Here is a 19762-nt window from a genome sequence, read left to right as displayed (position 1 = left end):
AAGGAAGGAAGGAAGGAAGGAAGGAAGGAAGGAAGGAAGGAAGGAAGGAAGGAAGGAAGGAAAGAAGGAAGGAAGGAAGGAGGGAGGGAGGGAGGAAGGGAAGGAGGGAGGAAAGAGAAAGGAAAGGAAAGGAAAAGGAAAAGGAAAAGAAAAGGAAAAAGAAAAGGAAAAGGAAAAGGAAAGGAGGCCAAGTCACTATTTATTGAACATTCTTAAGAAGTGAGCACTGGTTACCTACATGCTCTCCTGTGGTCAATCTCCTTCATGACAAATCTGAGACACAATAATTACTAGACAGGTTTAAGGACAGGATGAAGCTGAAAGGCTGGGTGACTTCTTCAAGGTCTCACACATTCAGGAGGAAAACAGGGTTAAAAATGTGGGTGGTTTTACTCACTATTAACCCATGCTCTGAAACATCTGTCCTAAGCTTTTGGGGACCCTGCCTGGTTCTTCAAAACATGCTCCTTGTATCAACCCTCATTGGTTCTTGGAGACAAAGGCACACAAAGGCAACCTATGAGGATGGCGTGTTTACAATGCTTGGTGATCCGTGATCTATATGGCTACAAAACTCAGCACTGTTTGGTTAACTCTGCTCTCTGGAGTTGATTCACAGAGCATTTGCACAAAAGGAGGGTGGGAACTTATGGAATAGAACCAAAACCTGGTGATGTCAAGGTGTGTTTAGTCTTTGCTCAGATGTGCTTCCAAAACATTTCTGGCAGAGCCAAGAATCATCTAAGGCCACTTCTTTATTTAGAGTTCTTTTATGTATGCACTCACACAGCCATTTCTTATTAAGAAGCATTAAAAGTAGCGCGGGGCACGTTTCTAGATCCTTTCATCCTAGGATATAAAAGTACTTTATGGGTACGCCCATTCTCTCTGTTAAACAAATCTCCCCTGTCCCATTTCTGAGATGGGTACAAACAAAGGATAGAACTTGGGAGGTTTAAACTCTCATTTTCTCCTGTAACCATTGTCACATTTCTAATAGGCAAAAGGATTTCTAGTGTTGGAAGACTTTCCCCATTTTCTTCCTGTCAATCATTTTTTCCTTTCTGTTATTATCTTTATAAGTAGTTCTACAAAGGAGATGCCATTTAACAAAGCAGTTTATGAATACAATATATTCTAATCAATGTCATCCCTTTCAACATTATCACTACCCCTCCCTTACTCCATCCACATCAACCAATTTAAAGAACATAGTCCAGTGATATTTAAGTATAGCTTCATTATTTGACCACTACCATTACTCTCCAAGTACCCTGTATTAGTGAAGCTATTTATAATTGTTGTGACTGGCTTACTTCACTGAGCAAAGTATCTCCAAAGTGTATCCATGTTGTAGCATGTATCAGAATTCCCTCCCTTTTGAAAGCTGTATAATTTTCAATTGTATGCATAAACCACATTTTGTTTTCATCTTCCGATTGGTTGGTGGATGTTTGGGTTGTTTACACTCTTGGCTACTGTGAATAATTTTGTTATGAAAGTAGATATAATATTATCTTCTGAAGACCCTGTTTTTGATTATTTTGGACATACACTCAAGAGGCAGAACTGCTGGTTCATCTGGGGACTCTATTCTTTATCTGATGAGGAGCCTCCATCTTGTTTCTCACAGTGGCTTTACTATGTTACATTTCCATTAGTAGAGCACAAAGGATCCAACACATTATTTTCCATTCTTTTGGTGGTAGCTATTGTGAGATTATATTTCATACTGTCCTGGGTATCTAGTTTGTGTGTGTGTGTGTGTGTGTGTGTGTATGTGTGTGTGTGTGAGAGAGAGAGAGAGAGAGAGAAAGAGAGAGAGAGAGAAAGAGGGAGAGGGAGAGGGAGGGAGAAAGAGAGGGAGAGAAAGGGAAAGGGAGAGAATGTGTTTGTGTGTCTGTGTGCCAGAACTTGGACTTGAACTCAGGGTCTGAGTATTGTTGTTTAGCTTTTGTGCTCATGGCTGGTGTTGTGACTTGAGTCACAGCTCCACATCTTGCCTTTTTGCTAGTTAACTGAAGGTAAGAGTCTAATGAACTTTTTTGCGCAGGCTGGCATCAAACCAAATTACTCAGATCTCAGCCTCCTGAGTATTTAGGATTTCAGGCGTGAGTCACCAATCCTTGGCATGAACTGAGCATTTTGATTTCAAATTACTTGAAGTAACTTCAATTATTTTAGAGGTCAGTGTTAGGTAGCAGTAGCTATACTTGGACATAAGGCCAACATTTGTATTCTCTTTTCTTTGGGATGACAGGACCTCTATGCTTTCTAAATAAGTATTTAAGGGCCCTTAATGTTCACATCCCAGACAAGCATATTAACTTACCTCTCTGTATTTCTTATCTCAGGAGTAAGTGTGTGTGCATGTATGTGCATGTGTTCCTCAGTTCCCCTTGATTATCAGACAACTGTGGAGTATGAAACACCCCAAACTAAAAGCCCCAAATAGCAAGTCTAGAGTTGAATACATACAAGTGACATCAGGAAGAAGCTAGAAGCCAGCAGGTGCAGGCCCCAGGCCTGTGGAAACGAGGACCTATGCTGCCCACAGCTGCCTCTCTGGCGGGAAGTAGTTACTCAATAAATACTTTCTGAATTTATGTTGAATAGAGGAACTATGAGCAACGACAGGAATTACTGGGCAGGTAATTCAATCTCTAGAACACTCTCCAATAGTCTTCCATTAAGCAGAATTTAAAAAAAAAAATTAAAAGCCCAAGAGAAAATGGCAATTCACCTCTGTGCCATCTTAGCAACCAAGTCCTGGGCCTATGTGAAGTGTTCAGCCCACATTATGTCACGGAATTGCCTCATAACAACTCCCAGAGATGGCTCCTGGTAGAGAGAGAGAATAGAAGTATGAGTGTTCCCCATGGCTCTGTACTGGGGTGAAATCACTCACTAATGTTTAGTTTTGAAAGTATCTGCGAAGCATCTATGAGCTCTGGGATTCTCAGTCTCACAGATCCACAGGACGCCTTCCACGGAGATAATCACCCCTGAAAGGGTAGCTTTCGTTTGTTCAGCCAAATTCCCTCATTAAGACACTTAAAATCCATGTTTCCTCTAGAGTGCTAAGTAAACCATTTATCATTCTATTCTCAGAATTATGTGGTTATCAGTGGATAAAACTCAGACACCTGGGGAAGATGAATCCTGAAATCTGCCTAGGTAATCTAGGTATTATTGAATCAATCACTCTCTCTCCATTTCCCTCTCTCTGTATTTCTTTCTATATATATTCTTCCCCCCACCCCATCTCTTACACATACACACTCACAGAAATAAACAAACATACAAATTCTAGTATCTGGTTCAAAAAAAAATGCCCATTGGAAATATGCTCCATTGGCAGATAGGATCAATCTTTTCATCCAATTATAAAAAAAACAGCAATAAAATTAAAAGCAATTAAACTTGGGTGCCCTTATGAAAGGAACATGTGCAAACACTCTGACTTGCATACCTGAGGTATGATTGACATTTTCTTCCTTAAATCATGAAGTCCAATTTCACTTGTCAAGATCTTATCAATCCAAATTTTCCCTTCAGGTTCTGACAATCTGAAAAGAGCTGAGATGAGGGAACTTTTTCCAGCTCCCGTTCTTCCCACAATTCCAATCTACAAAGAAATCAAGAGAGAAGATTTAAAAAAAAAATCAACAACATGCAATAAACTAGGTTTAACACATTGGGGTCTGAAGGTGAATTAGGAAAGCTTTGTGTTGAATACTATCTAAAAATTCCTCAATCTGTAAGAATGGCTGGCCACTTTTTGTTGTTCTTGGTTGTTGACAGTGGTGAAGGGGTTTGAATTAAGGGGTTCATGATTGTTGGACAACTGCTCTACCACCTGAGTGATGGCCTCAGTGTTTTTCACCATTAGCTTATTTTTCAGACAGAACCTAGTACTCCTTTCACTGTTCAGCTGGTACTCAACCCTTTGAGCAACACCTCCAGCCCTGCTCTTTTTGCTACTTATTTTGGAGATAAGAGTCTCACAAACTTTTCTGTCCAGGCTGGTTTCAAATCTCTATGCTACAGATCTTAGCTTCCTGAATAGCTGAGGTTTGTAGGCCTGAGCCACCAGCACTCAGCCCCCTGCTTTTTGTTTGTGTGGGCTTGGACTGCAATTTTATCTTTACCTCTTGAGTAGTTGAGATCACAGGTAGATACCAACACACCCAGCTTGATGGCATATACCCAGGATGGCCTTATACTGCGATCTTCCTCTCTCTACCGCTTGAATTGCTGGAATTACAGGCATTTGCTATTATATCTGCATCAGGGCAGTACAATCCATTTTGGTGGGGGCTATCCTGTGTACTCTGGGCCATTTACCAGTATCTCTGGATTGTACCTTCTTGGTGACAGTGGCTGCTCCCAAAACGTGACAACCAGAGATGTCAGACATTGACAAATGTCCCAAGGGGATAAAAACTGTCCCTTGGTGAGAACCAGTGGTCAACAAAAGAGTTAAAAGGAGCAACAGGGAAAAGCCAGCAGTTTCCTAAGTGGGTTTTGAAAAGAAGCTTTATTTCCAAGGCTTCAGTGCTTTTACAAAGTATGTGAGAGTACTGAGACTTGAACTTAGTACCTCATGGTCTTGTCTGGCTTTTATTGTTCAAGGCTAGCTCTCTACAACTAAGCAACTGCTCTACTTGCAGCTTTTTGCTGGTTAACTGTACATTAAGACTCTAGTGGACTTTTCTGCCTGGGCTGGCTTTCAAACTGCAATCGTCAATTCTCTGCTTCTGGAGTAGCTAAGCTTACAGGTGTGAGTCGCCATGGACATCTAGCTAGGTCTCAGTATTCTGAACTAAGAGAATTTCTTTGGTAATTTCATAGAGATGTTATTAACCACTCATAACAGAGATGTTATACATACACAAGTATTGGTTGTTCTGAAGTTCTATCATTTAAGAGAAATTACTCACTGGAAGAGAAAATAAGTCATTTCCAGATATTAACTATCTGGTTATATTCTGTCTCAAATAAAAATACCTTAATTTTTTTTAAAGTATAGGTCTCCAAATCTTAAAAGACAAAACCAGTAACCAAAACACAAACAATGAGATCAACACCAGCACCACAAATAACATTTGCTCCATGCATGAGGCCTTTCATCTGTGCAGTTCAAAAGGCATTTACCAACCAATTAATACTTACAATTGCCCCTTGGGAAAGATTTGTGTCAAAAATTATTTCTCTTTTTAAAGCCAGAGCAAGGGAAAATAAGAACACCAACAATAAGATCAAAGAATCAATAATAAAATGCAGGTAAAAATGCAGACCAGGAGTGAGACTGTGTTATGAAAACTGGCTCTTAGAAGTGTGCATTTAAACCTGTAGGAGGAAAGCTGGCATTTCTGCCAATGAGCTGGCCCGTCTGCAGACTCCATGGTAAGAGCTGACATCATTCTTATTCAAAACTCTGCAGCTATGCAGGGCATAGGCCAGGCTTTCTACTGCCTGTAAATTATTTCAATAAAAATTTCAAACCTCATTGCTTTATGCAGAGAGCAATGGAACTTTACTGCACACTAATTACATGCCAGGCATTTTATGTATTATCTCATTAGAATACTTCCAAATGAAAATCTATAAACACTAAATATGGCAATTCAACAATTTATTCTTATAGAGATCAATGTAGAAAAGTAGCTTTATCTACTTTTTTTTTTTTAAAAAAAACTTTGCAGCTTTTACTGTCTTGTGGGAACTGAATTTTTTTTTTCTCACAGATGGCCTGTTTTCTGCACCTAGGTATGCCCTCCATGCGTCTGCAGGTATCTTACCAGTGTTTCTGTCATCTCTGGATATTCTATGCAAACTGCCATACAGCAAGACACATGCTGTGTTTGTGTGAGTATGTGGGCATTCATGCTACTGGCTTCCAGGGGAACCAACACAGCTACTTTGCCTGCTATGGGGAAATGGCCAGATAGATGCCTCAAAAGCAAATGTCTCAGGTACCACAGGATGGTGGGCTCCAAGTTCTATTAATTAATTGATTTAATTAGTTCAATTAATACATTTAATTAAAAGGCAACCCAAAAAAACCCTGGCACTGACCATTTCTTCCTACTTTGTAAAATGCATCAAAACTACAGTCTGGAAGATTTTCACTGATGGCTGGCACGAAGGTATTGCCAAGTTCACCATATTACAGCCCTGGGACACTTGGAGATAGTCTTATTTCAGTTGCTTTGACACAGATCCTTTGTGCTTTACCAATTCAGCCAAGGTTTACCTCCAACAACTTTACAACCTGTTAGGTATTTGTTTTTGGATCTCTTTTTATACACCAAACTCAGCATGCACAATGCCCTGTGGCCCATTCAGCATGGCTGCTGCCTTGGACTTCCTCACTGTATCTGTTGACTTATCCACCTTATGTCCAGCTTCCTTCAAAGGCAGCCTAGTGCCAAGCCCTGAAAATATACTTTTATTTTTATTTTTTTCCAGTTGTGGGGCCTGAACTCTGGGCCTGGGCGCTGTCCCTCAGCTCTTCAGCTCAAGGCTAGCGCTCTATCACTTGAGCCACAGCGCCACTTCTGGCTTTTTTCTTTGTGCTTATGTGGTGCTGAGGAATCGAACCCAGGGCCTCATGCATTGCAAGGCAAGTGCTCAACCCCTGAGCCACCTTCCCAGTCCTGAAAATATACTTTTATTTCATGACTCTGTTCTCTTACTTCCACTTCCATGGCCATCACAGGTGCAGAGCTCTATCACTTTCAAAAAATAAAATAAAAAATGTCACACTGGTGGTGTTAAGCAGTGAAGTCTTTTTCCCCTCAGGATAACAACAACTATGTCTGACTAAGCATTTCCTCCGTGTCAGTCTCTGAGTTCCATATTTTTGGTTTGAAGTTTGATATTCTACCTCCCATTTTACAACTTGTCTGAAATAAGCCAGCAGCAGAGTGGGGCTAGAACCCTGGTCTGTCTGCCTCTTTCTTAGTCATTCAGCCTTAGGCCTCTTATTGCTCCCCTGGCCTAGTACTATATTCCTCCCTACAACGCAGCTAGCAGGGAGACAGTGGGGTGAGGTATGGCCTCTATACAGTCACCGCTGCAAGGCATGTAGCACACCGTGTGCACATGAGTAGATGATGTGGAAAGCGGGAGAAGAACATGGGACATAAGCAAGACTACAACTCTCCACAGAAGAACTGGTACCCACGGCAGAGGCTGAGAAAGAAGCTCTCGGTAGGGGAGGAGGGGCCGCCATGCACTGGCCATCTGGGAAGCAGGACATACCTGTTTGGGGGCAACAAAGCCGCTTTTCTCTGTCACCAGGTAATAAAAGGAACTCAAGAGCTGACAGTGCCTCCTTGATTGGTGGAGACTGAGATTGAGATTGCTGGGGAGAGGGGAGAGCCCTGGACTGCATATGAAAATAGATGAGACAGGGGCTGGGAAGGTGGCTCAGTGGTACAGAGCTTGCCTTGCATGCATGAGGCCTTGGGTTCGATTCCCTAGCACCACATAAGCAAAAAGAAAAAAAGCCGGAAGTGGCGCTGTGGCTCAAGTGGTAGAGCGCTAGCCTTGAGCTGAAGAGCTGAGGGACAGCGCCCAGGCCCAGAGTTCAGGCCCCACGACCAGACCCAAAAAAAAAAAAAAGAAAGAAAATAGATGAGACAGACTCTATTGGAAAGTTGCAGATAAATGCATAAACTTGGAACTGTACAGAATTAAATTACAATGTATCCTCACACTTTGCAGAACACAAAAGTAAAAAAGCATCTCTAAAGCAGTCAATAGCTCAGCACTGCCTAGTGTGCCACGCTTAGTTCCAAGAGGGCTTAGTGAAACCCATGAGCTCAAGCAAGAAGTATATGGAAGTTTCTGGAAGACCTGGGTTATTCGTCATGAAAAATTGAAAGACGACTTGTGGGGTGGGGGGTGGGGGGTGGGGGGGAAGGAGTTATATAAAAGCCAGTCTGCTTCCAACAGGGCTGGGGTCTGAAGCTCTGCCTTTCTCTCAAGTTCCCATCAAAGTAGGTGTTGCCAGGCAGCCAGGCCGGGAGACCGCATGTGACAGAAGGGCTCTCTGAGAAAACATTATGTAAAAAAGGAGACAAGATAGGAAACTAATATTTTTTTTGCACATTATACCAAGGTCTGGTACACATCTGTAAAAATGTATTATCGAAGTAATAGCTCTGCCCAAGGAAAAAAATAACAAACCAAAATCAATCTACCTCTCGAGCTAGAAATGCTTTAAAATGGCCCAGTACTCTCTCAAATGATCAAATCAACCACAAAATCACCTAAATGAAAAATGCCGCAAGTGTTTAGAATCTAAACAGGAAAGCCGGGGTGGCTATTGACTTCATTTTTATTCTTTATTTTTACTTGCTATTTCTTCCATGAATTAGAAACCTGCTTAGTACCGATTATATATAGATATATTCCCATTTAGTACAACTTCCAGGAATCTCAGCAGCAGAAACCACTGACGGAGAATAAAGCTCTTGTTTCTGCTGTGTGGGCACATTCTTGTGTCCCCGCCTCGAAGTGTCTCTCAATCAAAGCTGACACCATATGAGGCTGGGCACAGGTGGCAAAGACAAAACCTGATGAATACAGCCAGAGAGAAATCAGGGGATGCTGCCGCCTACATCCAGCCTCTAAATACAGAAAGCAAGTGAAGACAAGGTGGACCAAGCTACAAATCCAAAGTCCAGTTGTAGGGAACAAGGGCTGACAAAGAAGAATGTAGATAGGGTGAATCTGTGTAAGTATCACAACAAAATCCCTTTTCACAGTTAATATAATGTACTTTTCAAGAATCTAGTTATGCTACATATTATAATTCAGCCTTCAAATTCACCCAAACATGGTAGCCTATGGTTTGGGGGGAATTGTCTGAAGAATACAAGTCTGGAGCTATAGGTTGTCTTCTAAGCTACCTAACAGTGTTTCTTGGATAATTCCTATTTTGTGGGTTCAAGGGAAGTGGGTTCTGTGTGACAGAATGATGTTTGCAAAGGTCTGATCTGACAAACACGGTCCGCAAGCAGCCAACATTCTACAGTGCTGTCAGGAACAGAGCTGAGAGGCTTGGCTTTCATTCTGGTGAAAGCTCATGTTTGGCCCACAGTCATACTTATTACCATCCTCAGACTTACAAGGATGCTGTGAAAATAATCAGGGACTTGCTTGTGACTTACTAACGCTCTTCCCTGTATACCTTTTGTCGATTTCTTCTTTCTTGTCACAAGCATATCACTCCTTAATCATGGATTAGGCCATTCCATGGATCCATGGTGGAAAAAGTGAAGAAGAGCAGGTGCACTGAACTCATGAATTGATAGGTTGAAATGAAACTCCTTTATATAATTATTTAAAGACAATTAAGGATTTTTTTTAAAAAGCAGTTTATAAAAGCTCTGGGATAAAGAGTTAGCCAACATTCAATCCCTACTACCACCAAAACAAACCAACCAACCAACAAACCAATAGGACAAGTATTTACTACTTCCATTTAGAAATGGGTTGTTCAGGGTTTTCTCGAGTATATTGTGTGGCACATTTCTTCCCACCCGTATATTATTCCCTCACACTTGCAGCCAGCTATCCTTAGCATGCTTTAACACAGATCATTTATTGGGAATAACAGTGACTCTGAAATGTTCCCTAACTGTAAGAGGCCCCAAGGGACCATGAGATAAAGGTTCAGAATTAAAAACAATGTCATGATATTTTATTTTTCAGTTGTGGTAAAAGAATATAAAATTTATCCCTGTAATCCGTGTGTGTGTGCGTGCGTGCGTGCGCGCATGTGTGTGTGTGTGTGTGTGTGTGCATGTGTGCATGCTGGTATTAGGGCTTGAACTCAGGGCCTATGCACTGTCCCTTAGTTTTATTGCTCAAGATTAGTGTTCTACCACTTGAGCCACAGCTCCCCCAAAAGATGGTTGGTTGAAGAGTCTCATGGGCTTTCCTGTTCTGGCTGGCTTCAAACTGTGATCCTCAGATCCCAGCCTCCTGAGTAGCTAGGATTACAGGCATGAGCCACTGGAACCTGGCCTCACTATCATCGTTTTCAAGTGAACACGTCCACAGCACGAATTACATCCCATTGCTGGGAAACCTTTACACCATCCATTTCTGGATCTCTTTACATCTGATGAAACCTGAACTCTGTAACCATTAAACAACTCCCCACTCGTGGCTCTTCCTGTCTCTAGCCATCCCCATTCAATTCTGTGTTTCTGTGAGTTGGACTCTAGGCATTGCATTTTAGTGGATCGCACAGTACTATCCTTGTGTCTGGCTTTCTGGTCAGCCTGATCAGCCTGATGCCTTCAAGGCCCATCTGTGCTGCTGAACATGTCAGAATCGCCTTCTGTTTTTTTTTATCCCAGGCATGCAAACAAAAATGCATCACATTTTGCCCATCCATTTCTCTACTGATAGACCTTTAAGTTCCCTCCACCTTTTGAGTGGCATGAATAATGCTGATGTGAACATAGCATACCAAAAAATACTATCTTAAATTTCTACTTTCTAGGTGTATTGGTTTAGCTCTAGTTCGGAGAGCACCAAGCCACAAGTGAAGAGGAGCTTGTTGGGGGGATGTAGGCAGTGGTAGAAACTGAGGTCCTTGAAACCAGCTCCACCATCTCCTGAGCCTCCCTGGTTTTTCTTTCATCAACTCTGAAAGCATCTTTTGGCCCTGTGCTGTCTGTCCCCAGCATGGTGCTCTGGTTTCTGAGCTCTAATGGGGTTGTGGTTTGTGGGCTCTTCCCTAGTAGGAGACCTCTACCTGGCCATGAAGCTCTGCTGGAGCAGGGCTGGGGTCCTGCTGGCCTACAGCGGTTTGTCCAACCCAGAAGCTAGCAGCGCATAACAAGAAGGTCTGAGTTGCATTTCAGAAAGTAAGTCTATAGCTTAGAGAAAAGCAAGGAAGACAAAGAAAAGGGACAAGGGATGACACATGAAGTAGGAGGGGCAGGAAGGGACAGTGAGGCAGGAGAGAGCGAATAAAAGTGATAGAAAGCAGACATGGGAGCCTTAGTGACAGTAAGTCAGGGTGGACTTGTAAGATGAAATTGTGAATCAGAAGATGTATCAAATTCTGTATCCCAAGACAGGTGAAAAGCCAGCTCTGGTAACCAGGACTCATGAAGCCACCTATCAGTTACTAAATTCCAACAAAGTCTTCCAACGAAGACTTACGTCAGTCGCCACTGATCTACTCTGCACAGACAGGGGAACAGAGTCTCCTTAGACAGGCCCACCAGAAAGTCAACAGGCAAATGCAGGGCTCAGTCTCAGGTGGAACTCTATAGAGAGGCAAGGAGCATTCCACAAACCTTTTCCCTTGACTTAATGAGTGCTGTCAGATGCTTCAGTACCAGAGGCCCATCCAAGCTGTAGGTGAAGTTCACATTATCAAAGACAATCGCTCCTTCGTGGGGCCAGTTTGGGGGTGGGCGTCTCTGGCATTCCCAAGGTGCCTCTTTTTCGAGGTCTGTATATTCAATCACCCTCTCCACGGAGATCATCTGAAAGAAACATGGAATTATGTGGGTCAGGCCCTGAGGACCTTGCTTATGATTCTTCTTAAATTGATGGCTTCATTACAAAGCTGAACAAGGGTAGCTCAGGGCTCCACACACACAAAGACTGAAGCGGATCTCTATCAATTGTAAGCTTGCACATGATCACAGAAATACCCCAACTTAAGGCGACTTCCTCATAATATCATACAGTATAGTACAATAATTCCTATAGTACTAAGTGAAAACCAAGAGGTTTTGTTAAAAAAAATACGTCTGACGTCCAATCAATATTCTTTTGCTATAGAAAAGAGACTGGCTATGGCTCAGTTCAAGAGTCATCAAACCTCACTGCAATAATAGGAGAAGGGAGAAATGGGAAATATTTCGTGTTTGTCATTTATCTCCTTTCAGGAGGAGTAAATACTTAAAAGAGGAAGTCATTTGCATATTGCTTGTACCCTCCTAAACAACCATAACCTGATACCTTTGACAGAACAGTCCAGGAAGGGACATACCACCCTCCCCCTTAACCCACAGCCTCCCATCTTCGGCTCATCACAGGGGAAAAGAAACTCGAAAGCTGGGGTTGGGGGAGGGCTGAGGATGGGGGAGTGAGGAAGATCTATTAATTAAACAAACAATCTCAAAATACTGGATGCCTCTTTTGCCAAGCACGAGGTATTACCCATTAAGAAACAAAAATAAACAGGCCTCTAAGAAATTAGCTTATACCCTCTCTAGGATTTCAGAACTTCCCTCCTACAGAGACATTTATTACATTTGAAGACAGCTTGTGATGAATATAAAACCTGCTGACATAGCATACATGAGACTGAGAAAAAGATGTATATATTTCATTTTACATTAACTTTAAACAGATGGAGGAGGGAATCGGAGAAAAAAAAACCAACTCTGTGAGCTATGATGTAAAAATAACAGTTTTAATATTTTACATAAGAATCGCTTTTATGCCATTAAATGGCAAGGCCACTTGAAAAAGCCATGAACGTTGAGATAAACATTACCATATTCTCCACTTCAGCGCTTTGTCTCACGGACCACTGGAACATCCCCATGAGCGTGAGGGCGTAGGACAAGGCCAAACCAACCTGCCCAGCATCCAAAGCTACAGGAAGGGGAAGGAGGGAATAAAGTCAAGGTCATGCCTGAACCTGGCTCCTTCAGCCACTTGATCACAAGGACCCAATGAGTTGGGCAAGATCGTTAACCGTTATTTCCACAACCTGTTGAGATCATGATAAAAAATTTAAACCCCTGTGAATTCAGAAAGATGATTCAAGTGAGTTCACTCATCCCAACAGGATCAACAGATTTTAGGAAAACAATAGCATTTTTATAGATGAAAGTGAATGTCTTTATTCAGATAGTCACCAGTACGGTTTTGAAATATATTACATAAGCTCACCTATAGGCAATGACATCACAGGAAATCATTGAAACTAGAAGAGAATGGGTGCTGGGGACACAATGTTCGTGAAAGTAAACTACTATGCTCATGGTTTTATTCTGGAAATAGTGTAATGTGGTGGTGGGACTGTGGATGAGTTAGGCACAGCGAATTCATGTCACCCACGCAAACATCTGGTGATACGGAACCCATCCACAGGCGATGACGATGTTCTTTCCTGCTAAGACTTTCTCAACCCAGTATATAGCCAATGACACCAACATCCAAGTAATTCAGTGCTCAAACCTAGACCCTGCAGTAATGGTAAAGTTGGTTCTTTCCTCCCAAATACCAGGACAGGAATGTTCATGATGTTATTGGTAGCCCACAAAAAAAGAAAGATAAAAGTGACCCGGGAAGACTCAGTGACTCTGCTCAATGGGCGCAAGCACACCCATCTTGACATGCTGTAAACACTTTAACACAAGTCATTAGAACCACACAGTATACGCCATTGGACAAGGTGGCAAGAGTTTAATTTAATAACTGTAAACACAACTATACATTGTAATCATGCCATAAATAGTTATTCACATCTGCACTTACTTTTTGCCAGAATCAGGGACCCAAAGGCAATAATGATGACAAAGATGGCACAGATGGCGTCCAGACGCACGGCGAACCATCGTGACGTTGTCAGAAACAAGAACCAAGCCTCTGGATTCGTGAACCACAACAAGCACGACAAATCAGTACAAAGCCATATGAACTGCAGTGAACTTGAGAGGCATTAAGATGTTTAGGCAGAGTAAGATGACAAGTTGGTACACGAAAAACTCGAAGGTTCCGGGAAGCTAGGTAATACAAGGCAAGATACGATCCATATCCAAGACACTTTGCTTTATGGAAGGTGCATTAAAATATGTAGCCTAAGCCAGACACTAGTGGCACAGGCCTGTAATTCTAACTACTCAGGAGTCTGAGATCTTAAGGATTGTGCTTTGAAGCCAGCCTGGGTAGAAAAGTCCAAAAGACTTCATCTCCAATTAACCAATAAAAAAGCTGGGCTGGATATGAGGCTCAAGTGGTAAAATGCCAGTCATAAGCAAGAAAGCGTGAAGCCCTGAGTTCAAGTCCTGGTACCATCACACACACACACACACACACACACACACACACACACACACACACGGAAGGAGAAAGGTAAGGGTAAAGAGGAAGGAGAAGGAGGAGAGAGGGAAGGAGGAGGGGAGAAGGGGGAGAAGAACAGGAAGGGGGGGAGAAAGAAGAGGAGGGGAGGAGGGAGGACAGGGGAGGAAGGAAAAGGGGAAGGTGGAGGGAGGGGAAGGAAGGAGAAGGGAATGAGGGAGGGGAATGAAGGAGAGAGAGAAAGAATAATGCAGGTAAGAAGAAAGGGAGGGAGGGAAGGAAAAAAGGGAGGGAGGGAGGGAAGGAAGAAAGGGAGGGAGGAAGGAAAAGAAAAATACAACTCAGAGGTAACATAAAGGACATACAATTATGAAAAAGAATGTGAAATGTATTGTAATGTCATAGGGTTAACTGTTTCCAGTTCTCCTGTAGTGAGTAGTATAGCATTCCATTCATTTCTAGCATTTTCCTTACATTTTTAGCCCTGCACACACAGGACATTCTTACAGACTGGTTGTAAATAACCAGAATGCTCAAAGGAGCTCATGGTTGTTGTTTTTTTTAAAGCAACATCTACCCATCAAAATAAAAAATTGAACAGATAGGTCAGGATTTTATAGATTCAGAGAAAATTCTAAAATTTCTAAGTGGGTAAAAAACAAAAACAAAGAACACCTTTACTCACACAAAGATTGTACGTACCAAGTAGCAAATCTGATAATCAAGAAATTGATTTGTTTAAGTCACTGTGACCCTGAATCTCAGTTTTTATGAATAAAGTTTTCCACAGTCATTGCTGTTTGTTTTCATGCTATAGCAGCCAAGGTACGAAGTTGCAACGGGGACAATCATGAGCCTGAGACATTTGTTTGGGTAGCGTTTGCAAAAAAAATTTTTTTAAAAGCTTGTTGACCCCTACCTTAAAGGGACAGGGCCATAGGGCAAGGAATCAATGGGCCATGCAATCCAACTGGAATGGAAGCTAGACATTGTAAAGGGACACTGAGAGGATTCCAAACCCAGGGGCAGGCAGAGAAGATGTGAGAAGATGGGGTATGCGGCTGTTCCCCTAGGGAAGCAGAGGTACAGATTGACAAGATCGTATGACCTGGGTGGGGGGGTGGGGGTGGGGATCAAGCTTGAGGAAGCAGTGGACTCTAGCCCCTAGGACCATGTACAGACCTGAATGTAAGTCCTGGTGTGCATCAAACAGCTCCTGACATCTCTCTTCTGCTTTGTAAGCCCGGATGGTCCAGAGCCCCTGGAGGGATGAGGACAGGTGGGAAAATACCGGACTTCGTGCTGCAGAAACAAGAGACAGACACAGAGGAAGCTCAGCAAGGTAGGGCACAAGTAGACAAGGTCCCTCTTGTGCCCCTTAGGTATCCGCCGAACAGTACACACAGTGCCTCCCAGGAGGTTTCAGTTCCTAGATGGAAGACCTATTGGTAAGATATGGAGTGTCTAGGAAAGGTCAAAGGAATCCATCTTCCAGTGGCTGCATATATTTAATAAAATGAACTTCTTCTTTAAGACATCCTAGTGACTGCCTGTGACAGTATGGTCCAATATGGATATATCCACCATGAACACAAGCATTGTATGTGTTTCTAGAGTGCTGGGGTACACATGGAAGAAGACACAGAACCATTCATAGCTGGGTGCAGGGACTCATGCTTGTAATTTCATCTTCTCGGAAGTGGAGATTGGGAGGATTTCAGTTAGAGGCCAGTCAAACAACAAGTCAACCAAACCCTGCTACAACAAATAAATCAGGTGTGGTGGTGCATCTATTTGTCATCCCAGATACGTGGGAAGCAGAGGTAGGAAGACCTGAAATCCAGACTGGTCCCGACAAAAACTTAAGACCCTACTTGAAAAGTAACAAAAGCAAGAACTGAAGGCATGGTTCAAGTGGTAGAGAGCCTGAGTGCAAGGCCCCTAGTTCAAGTTCTAGTACCACAAAGAAAAAAATCCTAATTAGAAGTCAGAATCCTGTTTTGTCAGTGCTATTCTGGTTAATATTAGTGCTACAAGAGACTTCTGGCTATTAATATATTTTCAATACCATGGTATAGAAGGTTCTCGTGCCTGTGGTAGTGGCTAGCAAGCACTTTGTATTGTCTCTGGCATGCCTCATGAGAACACCACAGGACAGTTCCTATTATGATCTTAACAAAGGGAGAACAGACCTGAGATACTGAGAATGCCACCTAATTAAATAAGCTAATCCAAGTACAGAGCTGGGTGCCAGACCTAACTCTGTTCTATTTACAAGGCTTTTAATTTGAGCCACAGTATCTTTGGAAGAATAAGCTGGGAGGAGGATTCTCATGTATCACTAAATGTCTTTTTCCTCTAGGCGTTGGGGCCTATGGTTAGAAAACTCCCAAATCTTACCTAATATACAATAAGCTTCTCCATTATTGTATTTCTTACTAAGGACCTCAAGTTGAACAATATCCCTGGGAATGTGACATAGGAACTTTTTAAAATAGCAGACTCAAGGATCTATGATCTGAAAATATGTGGCACGTTCTGCTAGCCATTCCTGTGACAGACATTGCTAAGGGATCACCGAGGATCTTCTCACTTACAATGTGGATGTAACTTCACAAATCCAGGAATGCCAAATGAACAGAGATGATTAGAGAACGGCAACCAAATTCCATTCTGTTTTTATGTATTCTCTATGACTGACCATTGCTACATTCACTTTAGAAAAAACAATTATGATCAAATGTCATGAAAACTGCTTAATTATCAGTATATCAGTGGCAGCTAGACAGTACTATTGGAATGAAAACTTTGGGACTCAGTAGTTCATCAAAACACATGACTTATCTTACGAGTACCTGTGGTCTTAGCTTTTAGAATGCAAAGCTAGCCTACAATTGCTCTATCTATCCATCTCACAGCTTCTGTGATACAAATCTCACCCTTCTTTATTTTTTTGGCTATGTCCTTATACTTCCTAAAAAAAAATACAAATTCTGCCAGGCACCACTGGCTCACGCCTGTAATCCTAGCTACTCAGGAGGATCTGAGGATTGCAGTTCAAAGCCAGCCCAGGCAGGCAGGAGAGTGTGTGAGTCTCTCATCTCCAATTAATCGCCAGAAAACCAGAAGTGGTATCGTGGTTCAAGTGGTAGAGTGCTAGTCTTGAGCGGAAGAGCACAAGGACAGTGCCCAGGCCCAGAGTTCAAGCCCCATGACTGACTTAAAAAAAAACAAAACCAAAACCAAAACTAACAACAAAAAAAACAAATTCTATTATCCTTATGGTTTTTCATTTGAGTAATAATATTGTGCATTCACAAGATGAACTCCATTATTTCATTCACTTTGATGACCTGTAAAAGAGTAATTTATCATAAGGTATATTACCAGTAATCCAGGAAGTTGAATAGAGCAATAGATAAAATGCACTCTAAATTGGTCCCTCCCCAGTGGTCTCCAAAGGGGATTATGTATACAACAACCATTTATAGCAGAAGAAAACTCAGTGTGGTGTTATGCCAAGTAACATAAAAAAAAGGAACAAAACTGAAAACAATGCTTAGATTTTGAGAATATTTAACAACTGAAATCTAGTATCAATAATAGGTAAAAAAATAAAATTTCACGTGTATTATTTCTACATCTACTCCTTTCCTTTCTCTAAAATCTTTCCCTGTTCTTTTTTTGTGACTGTTGGTATTTTCAGGGAAAGAAAAGTACTTTCCTTCTAATTTATTTCCAATCTATGATAAATAGTTTAGCTATTAAAGTGGTATGTGTGTGCCTGCACTGTGTATGTAAGGATTTAAGAATGACCCCTCTCTTCTATTGGAATATTATGCCATATACATCATCCACTTGTGCCTTGAGTTAAAATTAAAAAGTTGCCCCTGGCAGGCCACCAGTTAAGATCATAATGACCAGTGGTGACCATAACCCTGTTATTAATGACCTAATGTAAAGGAGATCATAAATTCTAGAAGATGAGAGTCCATAGAATTTCAGGGGGTCTCTTTAATAATGACACAAATGAAACTCAGGTCATACTGCCACACTGATGTTGACTTTCAACACTCACTTGTAGATTCCAGGCGTTTGACATCCCTTGATGTTTCTAAGAAGTATCTCCGGAGAACCAGGAAAATGATGGAGAGGGGGACTAAGGGAATTGCGATCCAGGGGATCACCGCCACGGCCACGGCTACCACACTGACCACAAGGAGCAATGTCTGCAATCGCAAAAACAAGATGAGCCTGCTTAGGCACAATTCTCAAACACAGACTTTAATGGGATGTGTGTGGGGATTTTATGCCTTTGAAAAGCCTTGCTGGGATAACTGGGAATGCTTTCCCATCCCAAGAAAAATGACACCTATCGCCTGTTCACTGTGATCCAGACACTATGAAAACAAGGCATTTGTTATTTAACATACTCAATAGTTCTATAATAGTTCTCCATATAGGAGATTAGAATGTTGAAATTGAGAGTAGAATTGAAACACAACACACCCCATAACCTGAGCCAGTAAGATGTTATTAATATAAAAGCATTATATATATATATAATACAAGTAAAAAATAAAATAAATTATATATAAAATTATACACAAACCGTTCTTTTACTGTCACTTGTCTCATGCTCTTTATGGAAGCTGGCAAAGGACAAAAATAGCTAAGTAAAAAGCTAACACATCACAACAAGATTCCAGTAAATCCAGTCTTACCTCTTCCTTCTGCAATTCCCAGGTATTCCAAGGAGCCTGATATACACACAAAACTTACATGCATGACTTGATTCCAAGTCTATTTGATATTCTATCCTTTTGGCCATGTCAAGGCTCACAGAGATGAAGATGTATACATGACAAGAAAATACTTTGGCCTAGAAAAACAATTGACCCAACCTCCAAATCTCCCTGAGATCTGTATCCATTTGGGAACACTATGTAGAAATTCCACTCAAATTTTCTAATTCCACATAAAATACAGAGAGACAAATCTTAGGTAAAATCTTCTACTTGGGTTGAGGTTTCATGATTTGTAAAAAGTCTGTAGTTTTCAGAAAATAACAACCAAAACCCAGAAGGGAAATTCTGTGAGCCCAGTACTAACAGCTTTTAGATAAACTTTTGAGCCAACTCTCTTTAAATATCAGATAGGAAGGGTAAGACTCCATTTCTCTGAGTCTTAGGAAAAACTGGGATATACTAACAAGCTAAAAGAATGGTGTTGAGAATTCAAGATGCTCATGTATACAGGGTTCTTAGAAGTTCATGTGTAACAAGTAGACTCTAGCAGCCTCATTATCATTCTTTGGTATATGGTTCTTGATGCCCAAAAGGGAGAGATGGCACAGTAATAGATCTTAAGATTCCTTAAGAATATCTTGACATCAGCCAGGCACCAGTGGCTCACTTCTGTAATCCTAGCTACTAAATAGGCTAAGATCTGAGGATCATGATTCAAAGGCAGCCCAGGCAGGAAAATATATGAGATCCTTATTTCCAATAAGCTACTCAGAAGAAGCTGAAAGTGGCACTGTGCCTTAAGTGGTAGAGCACTAGCATTGAACAAAAGAAACTTAGGGATGGCATCTAGGCACTGAGTTTAAGCCCCAGGATTGGGAAGGAAGGAAGGAAGGAAGGAAGGAAGGAAGGAAGGAAGGAAGGAAGGAAGGAAGGAA

At 41.7% G+C, this 19762-nt stretch overlaps 1 protein-coding gene across 1 annotated transcript in view; it reads right to left on the bottom strand.

Annotated features, from left to right (window-relative positions):
- Abcc4 (ATP-binding cassette, sub-family C (CFTR/MRP), member 4) overlaps nucleotides 1-19762 on the bottom strand; it is a 183047-nt gene that overhangs the window by 38588 nt on the left and 124697 nt on the right. Inside the window, exons 20-25 of the mRNA XM_013023011.1 lie at nucleotides 18158-18308; nucleotides 15262-15381; nucleotides 13537-13647; nucleotides 12548-12648; nucleotides 11334-11525; nucleotides 3473-3628 (exon numbers count right to left, since the gene is read on the bottom strand). Of these exons, the coding sequence (XP_012878465.1) occupies nucleotides 3473-3628; nucleotides 11334-11525; nucleotides 12548-12648; nucleotides 13537-13647; nucleotides 15262-15381; nucleotides 18158-18308 (831 nt within the window). The remainder of the gene's footprint in view (nucleotides 1-3472; nucleotides 3629-11333; nucleotides 11526-12547; nucleotides 12649-13536; nucleotides 13648-15261; nucleotides 15382-18157; nucleotides 18309-19762) is intronic.

This window comes from Dipodomys ordii, unplaced genomic scaffold (assembly GCF_000151885.1).
Source record: "Dipodomys ordii isolate 6190 unplaced genomic scaffold, Dord_2.0 Scaffold65, whole genome shotgun sequence".
Lineage (NCBI taxonomy): Eukaryota > Metazoa > Chordata > Mammalia > Rodentia > Heteromyidae > Dipodomys > Dipodomys ordii.
Note: the sequence above shows the minus strand (reverse complement) of the source record. Positions and strands in the feature narration are given on the sequence as shown.